Source organism: Coregonus clupeaformis, chromosome 8 (assembly GCF_020615455.1).
Source record: "Coregonus clupeaformis isolate EN_2021a chromosome 8, ASM2061545v1, whole genome shotgun sequence".
Classification (NCBI taxonomy): Eukaryota; Metazoa; Chordata; class Actinopteri; order Salmoniformes; family Salmonidae; genus Coregonus; species Coregonus clupeaformis.
In genome coordinates, this window is record NC_059199.1 from 42,866,727 (window position 1) to 42,890,100 (window position 23,374).

General features: G+C 45.2%; 1 protein-coding gene across 1 annotated transcript in view; it reads left to right on the forward strand.

Moving 5' to 3' along the window:
• The window catches only part of LOC121572085 (calcium-binding mitochondrial carrier protein Aralar2-like), a 97,874-nt gene that overhangs the window by 53,458 nt on the left and 21,042 nt on the right, over positions 1–23,374 (forward strand). The window contains exons 8-11 of the mRNA XM_041883978.2: positions 11,256–11,349; positions 12,507–12,591; positions 20,610–20,694; positions 21,661–21,819. Coding sequence (XP_041739912.1) covers positions 11,256–11,349; positions 12,507–12,591; positions 20,610–20,694; positions 21,661–21,819 — 423 coding nt within the window. The remainder of the gene's footprint in view (positions 1–11,255; positions 11,350–12,506; positions 12,592–20,609; positions 20,695–21,660; positions 21,820–23,374) is intronic.

Below are 23,374 nucleotides of genomic sequence, written 5' to 3' on the forward strand. Positions count from 1 at the left end.
GAGATCAGACCTTCTTCTTGAGTGTCAGATAATCTACCATTTACATAGGAGTGGTTAAAACATGCTAATAACGGTCCTCTTAGTATATCAAAAAAGGTTTGGTATACCTCGACTGGTATGCCATCCAAACCTGGAGTTTTCCCGGACTTAAAATCTTGAATTGCATCCAGAAGTTCCTCCTATGTAATTTCACCTTCACATGAGTCTTTCTGTATGGCTGTTAATTTTACATTATCAATAGAAAAAAAATCTCTACAATTAGCTTCAGTTAGAGGAGATGGAGGCGACTGAAACGAAAACATATGCTTAAAGTACTTTGTTTCCTCCTTCAAAATATAATTTGGTGAATCATGGGTGACTCCGTCAATTGTAACCAGTTTCATAAAATTATTTTTGGTAGCATTCCTATGTTGAAGATTAAAAAATGATTTTGTGCATTTTTCCCCATATTCCATCCAGTTTGCTTTATTTTTATAATATATTACACTTGATCTTTCTTGAATAAGTTTCTCCATTTCTTTTTGTTTTTCCTCTAATTTATTCTGAGCCTCTATGTTACAGTTTTTATTACCATCTATCTGTTCTGTTAGACTTTCTATTTCCTTTGTTAGTATAAACTCTTTTGACCTAAATTGCTTTTGTTTTCGAGATGAGTACTGAATTGCATGGCCTCTAAAGGCACATTTAAAGGTGTCCCATACAATAAGGGGATTTGCTGTACCTACAGTGGGGGAAAAAAGTATTTAGTCAGCCACCAATTGTGCAAGTTCTCCCACTTAAAAAGATGAGAGAGGCCTGTAATTTTCATCATAGGTACACGTCAACTATGACAGACAAAATGAGATTATTTTTTCCAGAAAATCACATTGTAGGATTTTTTATGAATTTATTTGCAAATTATGGTGGAAAATAAGTATTTGGTCAATAACAAAAGTTTCTCAATATTTTGTTATATACCCTTTGTTGGCAATGACACAGGTCAAACGTTTTCTGTAAGTCTTCACAAGGTTTTCACACACTGTTGCTGGTATTTTGGCCCATTCCTCCATGCAGATCTCCTCTAGAGCAGTGATGTTTTGGGGCTGTCGCTGGGCAACACGGACTTTCAACTCCCTCCAAAGATTTTCTATGGGGTTGAGATCTGGAGACTGGCTAGGCCACACCAGCACCTTGAAATGCTTCTTACGAAGCCACTCCTTCGTTGCCTGGGCAGTGTGTTTGGGATCATTGTCATGCTGAAAGACCCAGCCACGTTTCATCTTCAATGCCCTTGCTGATGGAAGGAGGTTTTCACTCAAAATCTCACGATACATGGCCCCATTCATTCTTTCCTTTACACGGATCAGTCGTCCTGGTCCCTTTGCAGAAAAACAGCCCCAAAGCATGATGTTTCCACCCCCATGCTTCACAGTAGGTATGGTGTTCTTTGGATGCAACTCAGCATTCTTTGTCCTCCAAACACGACGAGTTGAGTTTTTACCCAAAAAGTTCTATTTTGGTTTCATCTGACCATATGACATTCTCCCAATCCTCTTCTGGATCATCCAAATGCACTCTAGCAAACTTCAGACGGGCCTGGACATGTACTGGCTTAAGCAGGGGGACATGTCTGGCACTGCAGGATTTGAGTCCCTGGCGGCGTAGTGTGTTACTGATGGTAGGCTTTGTTACTTTGGTCCCAGCTCTCTGCAGGTCATTCACTAGGTCCCCCCGTGTGGTTCTGGGATTTTTGCTCACCGTTCTTGTGATCATTTTTACCCCACGGGGTGAGATCTTGCGTGGAGCCCCAGATCGAGCGAGATTATCAGTGTGTCTTCCATTTCCTAATAATTGCTCCCACAGTTGATTTCTTCACACCAAGCTGCTTACCTATTGCAGATTCAGTCTTCCCAGCCTGGTGCTTGTTTGTAGGTGACCAAATACTTATTTTCCACCATAATTTGCAAAAAAATTCATTAAAAATCCTACAATGTGATTTTCTGGATTTTTTTCTCTCATTTTGTCTGTCATAGTTGACGTGTACCTATGATGAAAATTACAGGCCTCTCTCATCTTTTTAAGTGGGAGAACTTGCACAATTGGTGGCTGACTAAATACTTTTTTCCCCCACTGTATGTTATGTCGGAAAAAGTCAGTTATAAATTCCTTTGTCCTAATTAAAAATAAATTATCATCCAATAGTCTTTGATTAAATGTCCAATGTCCTCGCCCACGTGGAAATTCAGTAAGAGTAATGTATATGCTTAAAAAGATGAGAGAGGCCTGTAATTTTCATCATAGGTACACGTCAACTATGACAGACAAATTGAGAAGAAAAAAATCCAGAAAATCACATTGTAGGATTTCTTATGAATTTATTTGCAAATTATGGTGGAAAATAAGTATTTGGTCACCTACAAACAAGCAAGATTTCTAGCTCTCACAGACCTGTAACTTCTTCTTTAAGAGGCTCCTCTGTCCTCCACTCGTTACCTGTATTAATGGCACCTGTTTGAACTTGTTATCAGTATAAAAGACATCTGTCCACAACCTCAAACAGTCACACTCCAAACTCTACTATGGCCAAGACCAAAGAGCTGTCAAAGGACACCAGAAACAAAATTGTAGACCTGCACCAGGCTGGGAAGACTGAATCTGCAATAGGTAAGCAGCTTGGTTTGAAGAAATCAACTGTGGGAGCAATTATTAGGAAATGGAAGACATACAAGACCACTGATAATCTCCCTCGATCTGGGGCTCCACGCAAGATCTCACCCCGTGGGTCAAAATGATCACAAGAACGGTGAGCAAAAATCCCAGAACCACACGGGGGACCTAGTGAATGACCTGCAGAGTGCTGGGACCAAAGTAACAAAGCCTACCATCAGTAACACACTACGCCGCCAGGGACTCAAATCCTGCAGTGCCAGACGTGTCCCCTGCTTAAGCCAGTACATGTCCAGGCCCGTCTGAAGTTTGCTAGAGTGCATTTGGATGATCCAGAAGAGGATTGGGAGAATGTCATATGGTCAGATGAAACCAAAATAGAACTTTTTGGTAAAAACTCAACTTGTCGTGTTTGGAGGACAAAGAATGCTGAGTTGCATCCAAAGAACACCATACCTACTGTGAAGCATGGGGGTGGAAACATCATGCTTTGGGGCTGTTTTTCTGCAAAGGGACCAGGACGACTGATCCGTGTAAAGGAAAGAATGAATGGGGCCATGTATCGTGAGATTTTGAGTGAAAACCTCCTTCCATCAGCAAGGGCATTGAAGATGAAACGTGGCTGGGTCTTTCAGTATGACAATGATCCCAAACACACCGCCCGGGCAACGAAGGGAGTGGCTTCGTAAGAAGCATTTCAAGGTCCTGGAGTGGCCTAGCCAGTCTCCAGATCTCAACCCCATAGAAAATCTTTGGAGGGAGTTGAAAGTCCGTGTTGCCCAGCGACAGCCCCAAAACATCACTGCTCTAGAGGAGATCTGCATGGAGGAATGGGCCAAAATACCAGCAACAGTGTGTGAAAACCTTGTGAAGACTTACAGAAAACGTTTGACCTGTGTCATTGCCAACAAAGGGTATATAACAAAGTATTGAGAAACTTTTGTTATTGACCAAATACTTATTTTCCACCATAATTTGCAAATAAATTCATTAAAAATCCTACAATGTGAATTTCTGGAAAAAAAATTCTCATTTTGTCTGTCATACGGTATTTATATATGAAAATTACAGGCCTCTCTCATCTTTTTAAGTGGGAGAACTTGCACAATTGGTGGCTGACTAAATACTTTTTCCCCCCACTGTATCTACTAGTTCTAATGTATCCATGACATTCATAATTTCCTTAAGAGCATGTGGGGGATTGTTTGTGGTGTGATTTCCTTTACGGTCCATTGAGCTATTTAAAACAGTATTATAATCCCCCACCATAATAATATTGTCTTGAATTGCTTGCAGGGTTGATCATTTATTATATATATTGTCAAAGAAGTGTGGATCATCATTATTTGGTCCGTAAAGGTTAATGAGCCATATCTGTTTAATGTCCAATAACATATTTAAAATAATCCATCTACCTTGCGTATCTATTTGGACAATTTGCACATTCGGATCGAAATTACTATTAATTAAAATCATCACCCCTTTTGAATTTCTTTGCCCATGGGAGAAGTATATTCCCCCCCCCCCCATTCCTTTTTCCACGCAACTTCATCTCAAATTGTTGAATAAGTTTCCTGTAAACAATAGATATTATATTCCTTCTCTTTGAGCCATGTAAATATTGTTCTTCTTTTGTTATTATCAGCTAAGCCATTACAATTATAACTGGCTATACTTATTTCACCATACACCATAATGAGAGTTTCAAGTCTATTTATCATTATATATGTTTGTAAATTTACCAATAAAAAATACCGTAATGATTGAGTGTCCATATAGCTGTACCGTGATATTTGCATTGCTACTGAGTAACCCTTCAAGTGTTCTCAACTAATTCCCCCGCTAAAGCCCCTCCCCATCCCAAGTTGAGCCGTCATCCCAGTGATCGGCATCCCACCCACGTCCCTCCGGATCCCTAAGGCCCCGAGAGGCCAGGACCCATCCATCGAAAACAGCACACAGTGCCACCCACAAAACAGAAGCAGATTAACCACCAAAAGCATTTCCAATGCTGTCACCTCTCTATATATAACTATTAAAAAAAATAATGCATATCCTATTTTCCATCATTATCAATTAATATGCGTAATAATGTCGGCAGTTCATGCATAGGATTTTAACATATAACCCAGATTGCCATTGTATTACATTTAATTTATTGACAAGCAATTATTATCCTAGCAAACAATTACCGCGGTCCATCCCATACTCCCACCAACATCCCCCCACAACAGATGTGGGACAAACACACCCGCACATACTCACATACTCCAACACACTCAACCCCCCTCCCCCACAATCAACCATAAAATCAGATGCTCAACGGTTGTTACACCCCAGAGCCCAACTCAAGAAAGGACCCGTGTATAGACTGTCAGATGATCTTTGTATATAGACTGTCAGGTGATCTTTGTGTATAGACTGTCAGATGATCTTTCTGTATAGACAGTCAGATGATCTTTGTGTATAGACTGTCAGATTATCTTTGTGTATAGACTGACAGTGAGGTGATGTCTGTGTATGGACTGACAGTGAGGTGATGTCTGTGTATGGACTGACAGTGAGGTGATGTCTGTGTATGGACTGACAGTGAGGTGATGTCTGTGTATGGACTGACAGTAAGGTGATGTCTGTGTATAGACTGACAGTGAGGTGATGTCTGTGTATGGACTGACAGTGAGGTGATGTCTGTGTATGGACTGACAGTGAGGTGATGTCTGTGTATGGACTGACAGTGAGGTGATGTCTGTGTATGGACTGACAGTGAGGTGATGTCTGTGTATGGACTGACAGTGAGGTGATGTCTGTGTATGGACTGACAGTGAGGGGATGTCTGTGTATGGACTGACAGTGAGGGGATGTCTGTGTATGGACTGACAGTGAGGGGATGTCTGTGTATAGACTGACAGTGAGGTGATGTCTGTGTATGGACTGACAGTGAGGGGATGTCTGTGTATGGACTGACAGTGAGGTGATGTCTGTGTATGGACTGACAGTGAGGTGATGTCTGTGTATGGACTGACAGTGAGGGGATGTCTGGGAGTAAACTGAGCTAGCTGAGCTCTGCTCTACTGAGTAGCTCTGTATGGGACGACACAGTCAGAACACTTGCTGCTCTTTGAATAAGCTGGTCACTCAATACCAGATACCAGAACTATAGAAATCACACTGTAAGCCAGCCAGAGCCTGGGCCCTGGTCAAAAGTAGTGCACTAAATAGGGAATAGGATGCCATTTGGGACGCAAGCCAGTTATCAACCTGTTCATTATGGACCTAACACTTCCCCTACTGTACACTGTGTCACGGATACAGCCGAGGCTGCCCCTCCTCCTTGCTCGGGCAGGCTTCGGCATTCGTCGTCACCGGAGTACTAGCTGCCACCGATCTATGTTTCTGTGTCACACTAGTCCTGTCTTTATTATTCACACCTGTTTCTCATTAGGCTTATTGGTTTCCCTATTTTACCTCTGTTTTCCCTCCTGGGTTTGTGCGTGATTGTTCGTTGTTACGCCGTCTGTTGAGCTGTTGTTTTGCTCTTCCCTGCGTGGAGGGTTTGATATGGTTTACTTTGTGTTTAGTAAAGCCATACTTTTCTCAGTTCTGTGTCCTGCACCTGATTCCGTTTCACCACTTCACCCAGACGCTGACAGAATCACGCACCATTATGGAGTCAGCAGGTACGTCCGATCCCAGCGACTCGGTGGAGGAACGCATCCAACAGCACTCGATCATGCTGCAGAGACTAGGTTCGGCTATGGATCGTGTGATCAACACCATGGATCGATGGGAGAGAGTTGGGTTTTCTACACCTCCTCCTCCTCCGATTTCTCCTCCATCAAGACCATCAAACCCTGGGTCCAGTGGTATTCGGCTCTCGCTCCCGAGGGAATATGATGGGACAGCTGCCGGGTGTAAGGGTTTCCTGCTCCAGGTGGAGCTCTACCTGGCAACCATCCACCCGGCTCCCTCAGGATACGAGAGCGTGTCCGCCCTCATCTCCTGTCTGTCGGGCAGAGCGCTGGAATGGGCCAACGCGGAGTGGGGTGGAATAGACGCTCAGTCCGTTCGTTATGAGGATTTTACCCGCCGTTTCCAGGCAGTATTCGATCATCCGCCAGAGGGGAGAGCGGCGGGGGAGTGTCTGTTTCACCTCAGACAGGGAAGGAGGAGCGCACAGGACTTCGCCCTGGATTTCAGGACACTGGCAGCCAGAGCGGAATGGAATGAGAGGGCCCTGATTGACCACTACCGATGCAGTCTACGGGAGGACGTTCGTAGGGAGCTGGCCTGCAGGGACACTAATCTTAACCTGGACCAGCTGGTAGATTTATCGATCCGGCTGGATAACCTGTTGGCCACCCGCGGACATCCAGATCAGGGTCCATCCAGTCCATCCCCCAGCACTTCCGACTCCACACCTATGGAGCTTGGAGGTGCTGAGATGGAGAGAACGAGCAAGGGGGTGGTCTCCTGCACCAACTGTGGCCGCAGAGGACACACTGTGGGCCGGTGCAGGAGAGGACCCTCATGGAACCGAGGCAGCAGGCAGGGTTCTGGTGGACCATCCCAGGTGAGTAGGTACCCAACTCACCCAGAGCTCCCTGTTGCTCACATGATGGTAAATGTTATTTTCCCTGAGTTTTCCCCACATTCCCAGCATAGGGCACTCGTAGATTCCGGCGCAGCTGGGAATTTCATGGATAGGCTGGTTGCGCATAGATTAGGGATTTCTATATTGCCTTTAGATGTGCCCTTCCCCATACGTGCCTTAGATAGTCGCCCTTTAGGGTCGGGTATGGTTAGGGAGGTCACAGTTCCACTCCGGATGGAGATGCAGGGGGGTCATGAGTAGAGAATTAGTCTCTTCCTTATTGATTCTCCTGCGTTTCCCGTGGTGCTGGTGCTTCCCTGGCTAACCACCCATGACCCCAGTATTTCGTGGCAACAGAGGGCTCTTAAGGGATGGTCACCTCAGTGCTCGGGAAGGTGTGTAGGGGTTTCCTTAGGGGCAACCACGGTGGAGAGTCCAAACCAGGTCTCCACAATGCACATTCCCTCAGAATATGCCGATTTGGCTCTCGCCTTCTGTAAAAGGAAGGCGATTCCGTGAGGGCGCTGCACTGCCCAGGAGTCACGTGTATCCTCTGTCACAGGAGGAGACGGTGGCTATGGAGACATATGTCACCGAATCTCTGGGACAGGGATACATTCGGCCCTCCACTTCCCCTGCCTCCTCAAGTTTCTTTTTTGTGAAGAAGAAGGAGATGGAGGTTTACGCCCGTGCATTGGCTATCGAGGTCTAAATCAGATAACCGTAAAATACAGCTATCCTCTTCCTCTCATAGCTAGTATGACGGAGTCATTGCACGGGGCGCGCTTCTTCACAAAATTGTACCTCAGGAGCGCGTACAATCTGATCCGTATCCGGGAGAGGGACGAGTGGAAGACGGCATTTAGTACCACCTCTGGTCACTATGAGTACCTCGTCATGCCGTACGGTTTGATGAATGCTCCCTCAGTCTTTCAATCCTTTGTCGATGAGATTTTCAGGGATCTGCACGGACAGGGTGTAGTGGTGTATATAGATGATATTCTCATCTACTCCGCTACATGCGATGAGCATGTGTCCCTGGTGCGCAAGGTGCTTGGTAGACTGTTGGAGCATGACCTGTACGTTAAGGCTGAGAAATGTCTGTTCTTCAAACAGTCCGTCTCTTTCTTAGGATACTGCTTGTCAGAGTCAGGGGTCGAGATGGAGTGTGACCGCATTTCAGCCGTGCATAATTGGCCGACTCCTACCACGGTAAAAGAGGTGCAGCGATTTTTGGGTTTTGCAAACTACTACCAGAGATCTTTCCGGGGCTTTGGCCAGGTAGCAGCTCCCATCACCTCTTTGCTAAAGGGCGTACCGGTGCGCCTGCAGTGGTCAGCTGAGGCGAACAGGGCTTTTGATCAGCTGAAGGCGCTGTTCACCTCGGCTCCCGTGCTGGCTCATCCGGATCCTTCCTTGCAATTCACAGTCGAGGTGGGATAGGAGCTGTACTGTCTCAGCGCTCGGGTACGCCTCCTAAACTCCGCCCCTGTGCTTTCTTTTCGAAGAAGCTCAGCCCGGCGGAGCAAAACTATGTCGTGGGGGATCGGGAGCTGTTAGCTGTTGTGAAAGCTCTTAAGGTGTGGAGACATTGGCTTGAGGGGGCTAAACACCCTTTTCTCATTTTGACTGACAACCGCAATCTGGAGTACACACGGGCAGCGAGGAGACTGAATCCTCGTCAGGCAAGGTGGACCATGTTTTTCACGCGTTTTGTGTTCACCTTATCATATAGACCAGGTTCCCAGAATGCTAAGGCAGACGCTCTGTCCCGGCTGTATGACTCAGAGGAGCGGACCAGGGAGCCCACTCCCATACTTCCGGCTTCTTGTCTGGTGGCCCCGGTGGTACGGGAGGTTGACGCGGACATCGAGCGGGCATTACACACGGAGCCCACTCCCCCCCAGTGTCCAGTGGGTCGTGTGTACGTTCCATCTGAGGTTTGCGATCGTTTGATCTATTGGGCTCACACGTAACCCTCTTTTGGCCATCCTGGCATCGGTCGGACAGTGCGCTGTCTTAGTGGGAAGTACTGGTGGCCTACCTTAGCTCAGGACGTGAGGGTTTATGTTTCTTCCTGTTCGGTGTGCGCCCAGTGCAAGGCACCTAGACACCTGCCCAGAGGTAAATTACAACCTTTCCCCGTTCCACAACGGCCGTGGTCACACCTATCGGTGGACTTTGTTACGGATCTTCCTCCGTCATAGGGTAACACCACGATCCTGGTCGTTGTGGATCGGTTTTCTAAGTCCTGTCGTCTCATTCCGTTGCCCGGTCTCCCTACTGCCCTGCAGACCGCAGAGGCCCTGTTTACACACGTCTTCCGGCACTACGGGGTACCTGAGGATATAGTGTCTGATCGGGGTCCCCAGTTTACATCGAGGGTCTGGAGGGCGTTTATGGACCATTTGGGGGTCTCGGTCAGCCTGACCTCAGGGTTTCACCCCGAGAGTAATGGGCAGGTGGAGAGAGTAAACCAGGATGTGGGTAGGTTTCTGAGGTCGTATATCCAGGACCGGCAGGGGGATTGGTCAGTTTACATCCCCTGGGCAGAGATGGCACAAAATTCCCTCCGCCACTCCTCCACTGACCTGTCTCCCTTTCAGTGTGTACTAGGTTACCAGCCGGTCCTGGCACCGTGGCATCATAGCGAGATCGAGGCACCTGCGGTGGATGAATGGTTTCAGCGCTCGGAGGAGACATGGAACACTGCCCATGTTCGCCTGCAAAGGGCTATTAGGAGACAGAAGGCGAGTGCCGACCGCCACCGCAGTGAGGCTCCGGTGTATGCACCGGGGAACCGGGTCTGGCTCTCGACCCGAAACCTGCCCCTTCGCCTGCCCTGCCGGAAGCTGGGTCGGCGGTTTGTGGGGCCCTTTAAAGTCCTGAGGAGACTGAACAAGGTTTGTTATAGGTTACTTCTCCCCCCGATTATCGTATTAACCCCTCGTTCCATGTGTCTCTCCTCAGGCCGGTGGTAGCTGGTCCGCTCCAGGAGTCTGAGGTGCGGGAGGTTCCTCCGCCTCCATTGGACATTGAGGGGGCACCGGCGTACTCGGTCCGTTCCATCCTGGATTCGAGGCGTCGGGTTGGAGGCCTGCAGTATCTCGTGGAGTGGGAGGGGTACGGTCCGGAGGAACGGAGCTGGGTTCCCAGGAGGGACATCCTCGATCCCTCCTTGTTAAGGGAGTTCCACCGTTGTCATCTGACTCGCCCTGCTCCGCATCCTCCTGGCCGTCCCCGAGGCCGGTGTCGACGCACGGCTGGAGGGGGGGTACTGTCACGGATACAGCCGAGGCTGCCCCTCCTCCTTGCTCGGGCAGGCTTCGGCGTTCGTCGTCACCAGAGTACTAGCTGCCACCGATCGATGTTTCTGTGTCACACTAGTCCTTTCTTTATTATTCACACCTGTTACTCATTAGGCTTATTGTTTTCCCTATTTTACCTCTGTTTTCCCTCCTGGGTTTGTGCGTGATTGTTCGTTGTTACGTCGTCTGTTGAGCTGTTGTTTTGCTCTTCCCTGCGTGGAGGGTTTGATATGGTTTACTTTGTGTTTAGTAAAGCCATACTTTTCTCAGTTCTGTGTCCTGTGCCTGATTCCGTTTCACCACTTCACCCAGACGCTGACACACTGTCTGTCTGTCTGTCTGTCTGTCTGTCTGTCTGTCTGTCTGTCTGTCTGTCTGTCTGTCTGTCTATCTAAACAACAGATTAAGTCAATTCAATAAGGCTTTGTAAACAGGAAATACATGTGGGAACTAATTCAAGCACTGTATTTGTGTATAGGACGTTGGACTTGAGGGAAAGAGAGATTTTCATCTCAACTGGGATCCATCACACATAATGCAAATATAGCCTCGGATAAAGTAGAAATACAACTATTATGCACTAATGTTTACATTTTTCCTCCTCTCCTCTCCTCTCCTCTCCTCTCCTCTCCTCTCCTCTCCTCTCCTCTCCTCTCCTCTCCTCTCCTCTCCTCTCCTCTCCTCTCCTCTCCTCTCCTCTCCTCTAACAGAGGAGTTCATCATTGGGGCCCAGAGGTTTGGTCAGGTGACTCCGATGGAGGTGGACATCCTGTTCCAACTGGCTGACTTGTCTGAGTCCCGGGGGTGAGTCACACACACACACACCCACATACACACACACACACACACACACACACACACACACACACACACACACACACACACACACACACACACACACACACACACACACACGACAAGGATAGGCCTCAAATAGATAGCCCTATTCCATTTAAATAGCTTGGTTACAGTTGCGTTCAAGATAGATAATTATGCAAAACAGATCATACATGATAAGCCCTCTCAACCTCAGTTTTAATTCATTGAATTCCAGCAATATTGAATGAAGCTCCATATTAGGGGAAACATTTTCCCACAGTCATTGATATAGCATAGTGTAGTCCATTCCTCTCATTGTATTTCCACATTAGCATGTATTATTGTAGTTAATACTAGTTTTCAGTTTATTGGATCTCAATAGCCTGTCCATTAATCCATGTGGTTGTCATTGGATCACTGGAGCTCGCCATACCTCTGGGACTCGGTCGTTCCTCTTCCAGAATGTCTGCTTTCACTGCAGCGTGATCAAAAGAGCCAGACGTGACTCTTTTGAATCCCCTTTCACTCAACTAAGCCTTCAAAACTCAGCACACACACACACACACACACACACACACACACACACACACACACACACATTGGAAGGGGAGTCCACACGGCACCCCAGCGGTTCTTCTAACTGTACACGGCTCACGTTCCCATGCCTCTTGCTCCATAGGTTTGCCCGGCAGCATAGAGTACCGGTCATTTCTGCCCTCTCTGAGCACCTGATTATTATTTCTGGGCAACGGGATACTTTAATAGTCTCCACAGCCTCTGATTAGAGATGCAGGAGATAATTGTTCCTAATAATCGGAGGGTATTGAGCTGCTCCCAAATCTGGGAACGTCACAGAGATGTTATGTGGACGCCGGGGCGCACGCACAGAGTTGGAGAGGCCCCTGGAATCACGGACAAATGTTGTTGTTTTGTTTGGATGCAGCGCGGATAAGAGAGAATGAGGGAGAGGGAGGTAGTTGGTCATTGATATTGTTGAATATCAGATATCGTTGAAAATTGTATCAGGGTCAGAAGGAAAAAGTCAGAAGCATTTAAATGGTATAACCGTTTGAAAGTGTTTCTTGAAATGTCAGTTTAAAGCAATTAAACTTTTCCCTCTCTCCTCTCCTCCTCTATTCCAGCCGTGTTGGTCTTGTGGACATTGACAGGATTGCTCCACTAGAGGAAGGGGCCCTCCCATACAACCTGGTGGAGGTCCAGAGACAGGTAAAAAAGAAAGAAAGAAAGAAAGAAAGAAAGAAAGAAAGAAAGAAAGAAAGAAAGAAAGAAAGAAAGAAAGAAAGAAAGAAAGAAAGAAGGAGAGAAAATAAGAGATATTGGCTGGGATTCAATTCAACGTATAGTGCAGTGGACTATAACACACTTTTAAAGGTAATTTACAGTTGAGCCGAAATGCGCAGCGTTTGCCATGAATGCGATCTGCGCAAATGTTGCGAAAACGCCTTTAAAAGGTGCATTGTCGGCTGTTTAGTGACCTGCACCATAGAGCGCCTTGGATTGAATCCCGGTCATGGTTATTTTCTAACTGTAGTCTAGAAACATCTCCATGTCCTGGTAATGGTCAGAGCCTTTAAGTTCACTGATGATGTTGGGTCTTTCTATGATTGCTTTACTGAATATATATGAGCAATATACTAGGACAGACTTATCCAACATGAAACATGAGAAACTGAAGAAAATATATAATCTTTCTAAATCCCTAAATACCAGTCTGATTTCCGGTCAGATTCTCAAATGACAGCCATTGAATAAACTGCCAAGGAGAACACAACTTCTAAAAGTGTGTCTTTGATTGGATCTCTCCAAAGAAAGAAATACAATCAGACATCAGAAACCTCTCTGTGACATGTACAGTTTACTGTATCTTTGTCAATACATTTTTAAAAACCTGTTAATTTAAGACTAACTCCAGCCGTTTAGTTACAGTGCCTTCAGAAAGTATTCACACCCCTTGACTTTTTCCACATTTTGCTGTGTTACAAATTGGGATTAAAATTCACTTTGTTTTTGCTTTTTTTTTATCTACACAAAATACTCTGTAATGTCAAAGTGAAAGAAAAATGCAAAAATAAAACACTAATATATCTTGATTAGATAAGTATTCAATACATGTTAGAATCACCTTTGGCAGCGATTACAGCTGTGAGTCTTTCTGGGTAAGTCTTTAAGGCCCCAGTTCCGACCTGAGTTAAGCATAAATGGAAGGTTATTCCCTTTCTATGCTCTGTTCTCTCTATGCGTATTCTGACCTTGAACTTAAGCATGAGAATAGCATGCTATTCACCCTCTATTTGTTCAGGGTGGAGATTTCAGAAATGAAGGATTGGCGGAGGTGTGTCTACAAATAAGCCATATTCTGACCTTGACTTGATTCCACCACCTTTACGCAAGAGGAAACCATGAATAAGGTCAAGCAAACCTGCCGGTTCCAAATGGAAAAAGCATCTACTTTCTTTTTTCAGATAGAAATAACAGCATTCTCCATGCACTGTCATTTAGAAATGGATAAGAGCTATTGACAAGTGCTAGGTAAACTATTAATCTGTTTGGAGAAGGGGATTGGAAATACACATAGCAATTGTTTTAGATGATTTTTCCTTATGATCCCTGGAGAAGAATGCGAAACCAGCCATATGGAAGCAAACTGAAAATCATATCAACATGACATGTACACTTTTCCACAGTGAAATAGGATAAAAATAGCTGTGCCGTTATTCAGAATTTTAATTGTGTACCCTCATAATTTGCGTGGATGAAATTAGGACACCCAAGCCAAAGGCTTCTATAGGGCCGAACCTACGTTGATGTATGCACTTTAGAATGTTTTAATTATAGCCTATGCCATGGCTTTTCTCCGTTTTATTTAACAATTTGTATCATGTTAAATTATAGCCACTATCTGAAGCCACCGTTAGTAACACCCACATACATTTATAACTGTCACTTTCGTGTTCGTTTTCTTCAATTTGTAGCTTACATTTTGCATCATTCCATTCCGCTAACGTTTCTTTCCTCTGTCACATCCATTTAAGTTGTTCCTAAGGGTTGCTGGCATTTGTGGATCACATTAGGCTAACATTGTGCAATAATTTGGTATATGTAGCCTAGTTGAATTATTATGGAACTCAGATGACACGTAGCAGGTTAAATCTGGAGCTTGGTGCACGGTTCACGATGACTGGACCGCTGTCATACAGTTCCATGATTAGTGAGAATTAGGGTAGATTTACAGGACTACTGTTCAACCCTTATTGTACTCCTTTTTCCACCTTCCAATATTTCATGGATTGAACTTGAATATGACAACTTTCAGGATAAATGAAACCACTGTATTTTTTATTCATCAATATATTCTGTACGTAAAGGCTCTCCAAAGCTGTTTTTTTTAATCATTCATACATACTTTCCTAACCCTAAAATGTGCCAAAATAATCTACAAGATCAGAGTATTTTAAAATCTGCCAGTTGGTGCGGAAACTGAGATGGAGATGCATAGATGACATTCTTTCATTAATCCCTATTTTCTGAACCCGTTCTCTCTATGTATTCTATTGAGTCTGTCGACAAAATTATAATTAAAGGTACACCGTATTTAAAGGGATGGCTTAAGATAAAGGTACTGAAAACCCTATTGAATGAAAACTCCACGAGAAAATCTGTTGGCCATCAAGTTGGTGGGTTTTCAGCGGTTGAATTACATTTATTCAGCGCACGCAAGGTAACCTCGCCTGCAAAGCCTGTTACGCACCTGCATAAGGTAAGTCTGATACCAACTACTAAGAAGTGAGTAGGAAAGGCGTGCATAAGAAAGGTGTAATATCCTAAGTTGGAATCGGGCCCTGGAAGCTTTGCACACCTGGATTGTACAATATTTGGCCATATATTTTTTTACTCTTCAAGCTCTGTCAAGCTCCATGGCCTCCTGTAGCTCAGTTGGTAGAGCATGGCGCTTGCAACGCCAGGGTTGTGGGTTCGATTCCCACGGGGAGCCAGTATGAAAAATGTATGCACTCACTAAAAACTGTAAGTCGCTCTGGATAAGAGCGTCTGCTAAATGACTAAAATGTAAAATGTAAAAGTTGGTTGTTGATCATTGCTAGACAGCCATTTTCAAGTCTTGCCTAGATTTTCAAGACAATTTAAGTCAAAACTGTAACTAGGCCACTCAGGAACATTCAATGTATACAAAACATTAAGAACACCTGCTCTTTCCATGACATAGACTGATCAGGTGAATCCAGGTGAAAGCTATGATCCCTTATTGATGTCACTTGTTACATCCACTTCAATCAGTGTATATGAAGGGGAGGAGACAAGTTAAAGAAGGATTTTTAAGCCTTGAGACATGGATTGTGTATTTGTGCCATTCATAAGTTTTGTTAGACATCAGAGCGGCTTTTGACATTATCGATCATAGTCTGCTGCTGGAAAAACGTATTATGGCATTACACCCCCTGCTATATTGTGGATAAAGAGTTACCTGTCTAACAGAACACAGAGGGTGTTCTTTAATGGAAGCCTCTCCAACATAATCCAGGTAGAATCGGGATTCCCCAGGCCAGCTGTCTAGGCCCCTTACTTTTTAAAATCTTTACTAACGACATGCCACTGGCTTTGAGTAAAGCCAGTGTGTCTATGTATGCGGGTGACTCAACACTATACACGTCAGCTACTACAGCGACTGAAATAACTGCAACAGTTAACAAAGAGCTGCAGTTAGTTTCAGAATGGGTGGCAAGGAATAAGTTAGTCCTAAATATTTCAAACTAAAAGCATTGTATTTGGGACAAATCATTCACTAAACCCTAAACCTCAACTAAGTTTTGTAATGAATAATGTGGAAATTGAGAAAGTTGAGGTGACTAAACTGCTTGAAGTAACCCTGGATTGTAAACTGTCATGGTCAAAACATATTGATACAACAGTAGCTAAGGGGAGAATTCTGTCCATAATAAAAACTGCTCTGCATTCTTAACAGCACTATCAACAAGGCATGTCCTACAGGCCCTAGTTTTGTCGCACCTGGACTACTGTTCAGTCATGTGGTCAGGTGCCACAAAGAGGGACTTAAGAAAATTGCAATTGGCTCAGAACAGGGCAGCACGACTGGCCCTTGGATGTACACAGAGAGCTAACATTAATAATATGCATGTCAATCTCTCCTGGCTCAAAGTGGAGGAGAGATTGACTTCATCACTATTTGTATTTGTGAGAGGTATTGACATGTTGAATGCACCGAGCTGTCTGTTTGAACTATTGGCACACAGCTTGGACACCCATGCATACCCCACAAGACATGCCACCAGAGGTCTCTTCACAGTCCCCAAGTCCAGAACAGACTATGGGAGGTGCACGGAACTACATAGAGCCATGACTACATGGAACTCAATTCCACATCAAGTAACTCATGCAAGCAATAAAATTAGATTGAAAAAAAACCCCAGATAAAAATACACCTTATGGAACAGCGGGGACTGTGAACAGACACAAACACATGCACAGACACACAAATACACGATAATACACATGGATTTTGTGTTGTAGATATGTGGTAGTAGAGTAGGGGCCTGAGGGCACACACTTAATGTGTTGTGAAATCTGTTGTGAATGTATTGTAATGTTTTAGCTGGGCCCCAGGAAGAGTAGCTGCTACCTTGGCAGCAGCTAATGGGGATCCATAATAAATACAAATACAAATGGGCAAGACAGAACATTTAAGTGCCTTTGAACGGGGTATGGTAGGAGGTGCCAGGCGCACCGGTTTGAGTGTATCAAGAACTGCAACGCTGCTGGGTCTTTCACGCTCAACAGTTTCCCGTGTCTATCAAGAATGGTCCACCACCCAAAGGACATCCAGCCAACTTGACACAACTGTGGAAAGCTTTGCAGTCAACATGGGCCAGCATCCCTGTGGAACGGCTTTCGACACCTTGTAGAGTCCATGCCCTGACGAATTGAGGCTGTTCTGAGGGCAAAAGGGGTGGGGGGGGTGGGGGGGGGGGTGCAACTCAATATTAGGAAGGTGTTCCTAATGTTTGGTATACTCAGTGTATATTTGGGCTTGAGTTTTAGGTTATTGTCCTGCTGAAAGGTGAATTTGTCTCCCAGAGTCTGTTGGAAAGCAGACTGAACCAGGTTTTCCTCTAGGATTTTGCCTGTGCTTAGTTCTATTCCGTTTATTTTTATCCCCCCCAAAACTCCCTAGTCCTTGATGATAACATGATGCAGCCACCAACCATGCTTGCAAATATGAAGAGTGGTACTCAGTGATGTGTTGTATTGGATTTGCCCCAAACATAATGCTTTGTTTTCAGGACAAAAAGTTAATTTCTTTGCCAATTTTTTTGCAGTATTACTTTAGTGCCTTATTGCAGACAGGATGCATGTTTTGGAATATTTGTATTCTGTCAAGACTTTTCACTCTGTCATTTAGATTAGTATTGTGGAGTAACTACAATGTTGTTGATCCATCATCAGTTTTCTCCTATCAAAGCCAATAAACTGTAACTATCATGGTGAAATCCCTGAGCAGTTTCCTTCCTCCCCAGCAACTGAGTTCAGAAGGACACCTTTAACTTTGTATTGACTAGGTGTATTGATACACCATCCAAAGCATAATTAATAACTTTATTTTTACCCATCTACCAATAGGTGCCCTTCTTTGCGAGGCATTGGAAAACCTCCCTGGTCTTTGTGGTTGAATCTGTGTTTGAAATTCACTCCCTCGACTGAGGGACCTTACAGATAATAGTATGTGTGGGGTACAGTGATGAGGTAGTCATTCAAAAATCCTGTTAAACACTATTATTGCACACAGAGTGAGTCCCTGCAACTTATTATGTGACTTGTTTAGCAAAGTTTTACTCCTGAACCTATTTAGGCTTGCCATAGCAAAGGGGTTGAATACTTATTGACTCAAGACATTTCAGCTTTTAATTGTTTATTAATTTGTAAAAAAAAAAAAAAAAAAAAACATCCACTTTGACATTGTGAGGTACTGTGTGTAGATCAGTGGCACAAAACGTATATTTAATCCATTTTAAATTCAGGCTGTAACACAACAAAATGTGGTAAAAGTCAAGGGGTGTGAATACTTTCTGAATGCACTGTATCTCAAATATACTGAGGGGGGAAATGAAAAATGACTAAGTGAAGGGGGTTTGAAACAAAACAGCCGAGGAAGAAACAAAAGGTAAAGAAAAAAGAGGTTGGATGGATGGATGTTTCTTTTTTTACTCCTGTTAGAAGCTCTGCCTGGTCTGCAGAGTGAGAGTGCGGCGTTGTGGGGTGATTTCCTCCTCCTCCCCTGACTGCAGCCAGGCTAGGCTCCAGGCCGGACCGGAGCAGGGGCCCCGGTTAGAGACGCCAGTCCCACCACAATGAGCCGTTTTGGGCTGTGGTCTAGCCTCCGCGGGCTGCTGGCCAGCTCTCCCTCTGAACCTCCAACCTCCACCCCTCCTCTCTGCCCTTCTCCACCCCCAACGTCACCGGCTGTGACTCAGAGAAACATGGAGGGAGGAGGGAAAGGAAGGGGGGGGGGGTGTTCTGGGGGCATTAGGGACTGACAGAGTGGGGTTAGGGGCTCAGATAGTTCCTGACAGTAGGACCTGTTCCAGAGAGGGGCCCACCTCGCTACCTTCTTTACCCAGGGATGAGGGCTGGGCAGGCCTGGCCAGGCGACAGGTACCCCCGGCTGGGAATGTGGAGCAGAATGCTTGGATGATCTGTCTGGCTATCACTGTCTAACAGCAATAGTAACACTCAGCTGGTTTTGTGCTCTGATGTGTGCCAATGGCATGGGCAGGGGCTGAGGTGGCATCCAATCGAAGTAAGGCTTCTGATTCTGGATTTGTTCCACTAACTTCCTACCCAATGCTTCTGTGCCTGATTGGAGTTTCTCAAACTAATCTCTGTAATTCAAGAGAGTTTTAACATTCAAACGGATGGGAATCGATGCCAGAGGGCAATTAATATAATCACTGTATGCCGTCATAAATGTGAATATATAGCCTATAGAGATCATAAAAATGGAATGAAATATCTTGTGGCGTTACATGAGATGACTAAGTACAGCATGTGATGTTGTCTAATCATGTCATGACTCATGAGACAGAATAGACAACAGTGTTTTATTCAGCATCGTGATTCCCTGAGGTGAACTTCACACTTCAAATCTTTAAGCTTTTCTAAAGGACAGATGAAATATAGACATGAAACTGATTCTGATGACGCCTGTAAACTGTCTGATCTGAATTGATGTAGGACTGAATATAAATTAGCTTTGTAATGGGAACTGCTCTTGTTACTCTGGGAATCAGGATGGGACTAAAGGCGTCCACATGCTTCCCAGCCGGAAGAGTTTGTACATATATTATGATGACATTTTGTGACGTTTTTGTTAGTTTTGGACTTCGGTGAGGGTTTTTTCGGCTGTTTGGGCACACACATTTTTTTCTGGAGGTAAGCCGAAGTTCTTTGGTGATTGGTCAACAGTGGGGATTCCTCAATAAAGTCTTTGTTGTCATTCAATGAGAGACGACTCGTTTTAATGCAATTTATTTTATTGAGAAATACTGCGCCAAACATCTTACATAAATATAAAATTGTGCAACTAAGATCTCCTCTGTAAAAACGTCAAAATGAATGACAGATTTCTTGAGTTATCTTAATTCTGACTATTTTGAGGAAGTGTATACTCGCTACGGTGTCTCAAAATGGACAAACAGTACTATTGCTGCTTTTTTCTCATTTTTCAAGCGAAGGTCTTTTAAGGGAGTATGCGAGCACAATCGTTCGGCTAGGCGCCTGCCTTAAGGGCTCAACTACAAGGTCTGGCTTGTCTGATATCTCTTTCTCTCTTTTTTCTCTCTCTCTCTTTTCTCTCTCTCTCTCACTATCTCTTCTCTCTCTTTCTCTCTCTCTTTCTCTCTCTCTCTCTCTTTCTCTCTCTCTCTCTTTCTCTCTCTCTCTCTCTTTCTCTCGCTCTCTCTCTCTCTCTCTCTCTCTCTCTCTCTTTCTCTCTCTCTCTTTCTCTCTCTCTCTTTCTCTCTCTCTCTTTCTCTCTCTCTCTTTCGCTCTCTCTCTCTCTCTCTCTCTCTCTCTCTCTCGCTCTCTCTCTCTCTCTCTCTCTCTCTCTCTCTCTCTCTCTCTCTCTCTCTCTCTCTCTCTCTCTCTCTCTCTCTCTCCATTTCTCCCCCTCTCTCTGTTATGTCTCTCTCTTTCAGCTGTCCGGTGGGGACCCATCCCGCTCTGTTCTCATCCAGGTAGCAGAGTCCGCCTACAGGTTTGGCCTGGGCTCCATCGCTGGCGGTAAGTCAAGGCTACGTCTCAAATGGCACCCTATTCCCTATGTAGTGGATAACTTGTCAAAAGTAATGCACTACATAGGGAAAAAGGTGCCATTTGGGACAAGTCCCATGTCAAGTCACGAATCATTGTGTCACCACCACCCCCTCACCCCTCACCTGCCCCCTGGTCTCTACCCCCCCTCCATCACCCTCATAAGAAAAGGAGAAACAAAGGGCTTCCTATTGCGTTCTGCAGGGGCGATTCCTCCACCACTTAAATAGGACAGGGGCTCTATGCACCATGGGAACCTCCCTGTGTTTGGACTCTTTTGTACCTGTAAATGATCAGAGAGAAGGGGCTTTTTGGGGGAGGGGTTCGGTGGAGGGGTGGGGGCAGTGTGGGGTCGAGCGGTCGGGCGGTGGATGTGGTGCCTGGGCCTGTGTTTAGCTCCAGCCTACTCCCCTCCCTCCACATCAAATTTCTAGCCAACATTTTGAATTGAATAACATTGCTTGTGAACTTCAGAGCTGTAACGATTTGACACTTTGGCTTTGATTAAAGGCAAGTACAAACAGATAGTAGTCATGGCTCCTGCTGGAGAGTCCACATCCTGGGTGATGGGAAACAACGTTATCATCTCACTGGCTTCTTCACTGGCCAACTCTCATTGGCTATTGCTGATCACCGTTCTCAAAACTACTCACACTACAAGAGCATTGCAGATTTTGTGCCAATAAAATCAAACAAAAATATTAGGACGTCTGGGACTGCTCAAAGACAGGATCGGTAGCCCTCAGATTGCCGTGCGCCCTGAGCAACGACGTGGGGATTTTGTCTCAGATTTCAGAAACGTGTCTGTGACAGCCAATTCGGGGCCAAAATTGTGTAGTGTACACCTGGCTTTAATAACGACCTAAAAACGTATTTCTAAAGTCTTCTCTCCCCTCCCTACTACCTTCATAATGTTTATGTAACGTGTTTTTCCAGCTGTGGGAGCCACAGCAGTGTACCCCATAGACCTAGTGAAGACCAGGATGCAGAACCAGAGGACCACAGGCTCCCTGGTGGAAGAGCTCATGTACAAGAACAGCTTTGACTGCTTTAAGAAGGTGGTGCGCTATGAAGGCTTCTTCGGTCTCTATAGAGGTCAGTACCAGATGAGATGTGTCCAAAATGGCACCCTATTCCCTATATAGTACTCTGCTTTTGACCAGAGTAGTGCACTATATAGGGATATAGTGACAGGCTAATGGGTAGAGAGAGACACAGATTTAGGATCAGTTTACCCTCTCAACCATAAATTGGAAAAACACAAATCTGACCATAGATTAGCGTCTAGCTGTGACTTCATGTCACTCCATCACAACAACAGATGGGGTTTAGAGGTTTGGCAGAGGAGAGGGGGAGAGGAGAGAGGAGGAGGAGGAGAGGAGGGCAGGTTTGAGTTCACCTTCCCTGTGACCTGGCTTCTTTGAAGTGATTACAGGTAGTCTCTGGAGTTTCGGGAGGACAATGCACGTCACACGCAAAGGCCAGATACCAGCAGAGCTCTGTCACAATGGTAGTGTGTGACTGCCCCTTCCAGACTTCAACTGGCATTCATATAATAAGTACCTGCACTCAGGGAGCGGGGGGTAGAGGGAGAGGGAGGGAGGTTCTCAAACACACACTATATTGGGGGGCGGCTTTTGGAATTCTCAGGATTATGATTGACAGGCGAGTTCTCCCTTGAGGGTTCTATGAGGAAGTGGGAAGTCTTAGTGTCTGTCAGAGGACACCAAGCCATTAGAGAGGTCTCTGACATTACAGACCTGGCTCCGTCGCACGGGTACAGACATCAGATGTGCGTTCCAAATGGCACCCTATTCCCTTTATAGTGCACTACTTTCGACCAGGACCCATAGGGCTCTGGTCAAAAGTAGTGCACTATGAATAGGGGGCCATTTGGGAAGCATACCATGTGACAAAAAACATCAAACGGTGCAGATCAATTTGAACGGCTGTCTGGAGTCTGGACTTTGAAAGAGAAATTCAAAGATAAACTTTCTTATAGTTTCTTGAATCTCACCCATTTTATTCACAATTCCCTCATTAACATTGATCTACTGTGTAATAATGCTGGTTATGTTATATTAGCCACTGAGGAGAGTGTCATAAGCCAACTTTATCTAATGTAATGAAGCTGAGCATTTTCCATTAGAATGGTGAGACAGCCAGACCAGACCAGAACACACACACACACACACACAAACACACAAAGACACTGCAAACACTAGGATGATGTGATGGTCTCTACATTTACATTTACATTTTAGTCATTTAGCAGATGCTCTTATCCAGAGCGACTTACAGTTATCTAGACGGGAACCCTTGCTAATGCAGCATGAGAAAACAATAAGCATCTCTTAACTACAACTGTGAACTGCTATGGGCCATTTAATACAAAAATGGCTTGTGTGTGGTTCTCTGCCTGAGCCCTTCCACAAACACAACTAACACTCCTGTTTCTGTTTGTGTGTCCCAGCCCAGCTGAAGCTAATCATATGTTTGTGCTCCTGTGTCTGTCTATGTGTGGCCTGTTTTGGGCCCTGCGTTCACAACCCCCCTTCACCCCCTCCACTATTAAGTTTGTTTGTTACTTTAGGGATGGGGGAGGGAGGAAGGTGGGGGGTAGTAAGAGGGGTGGGGGGTCCATCCATCG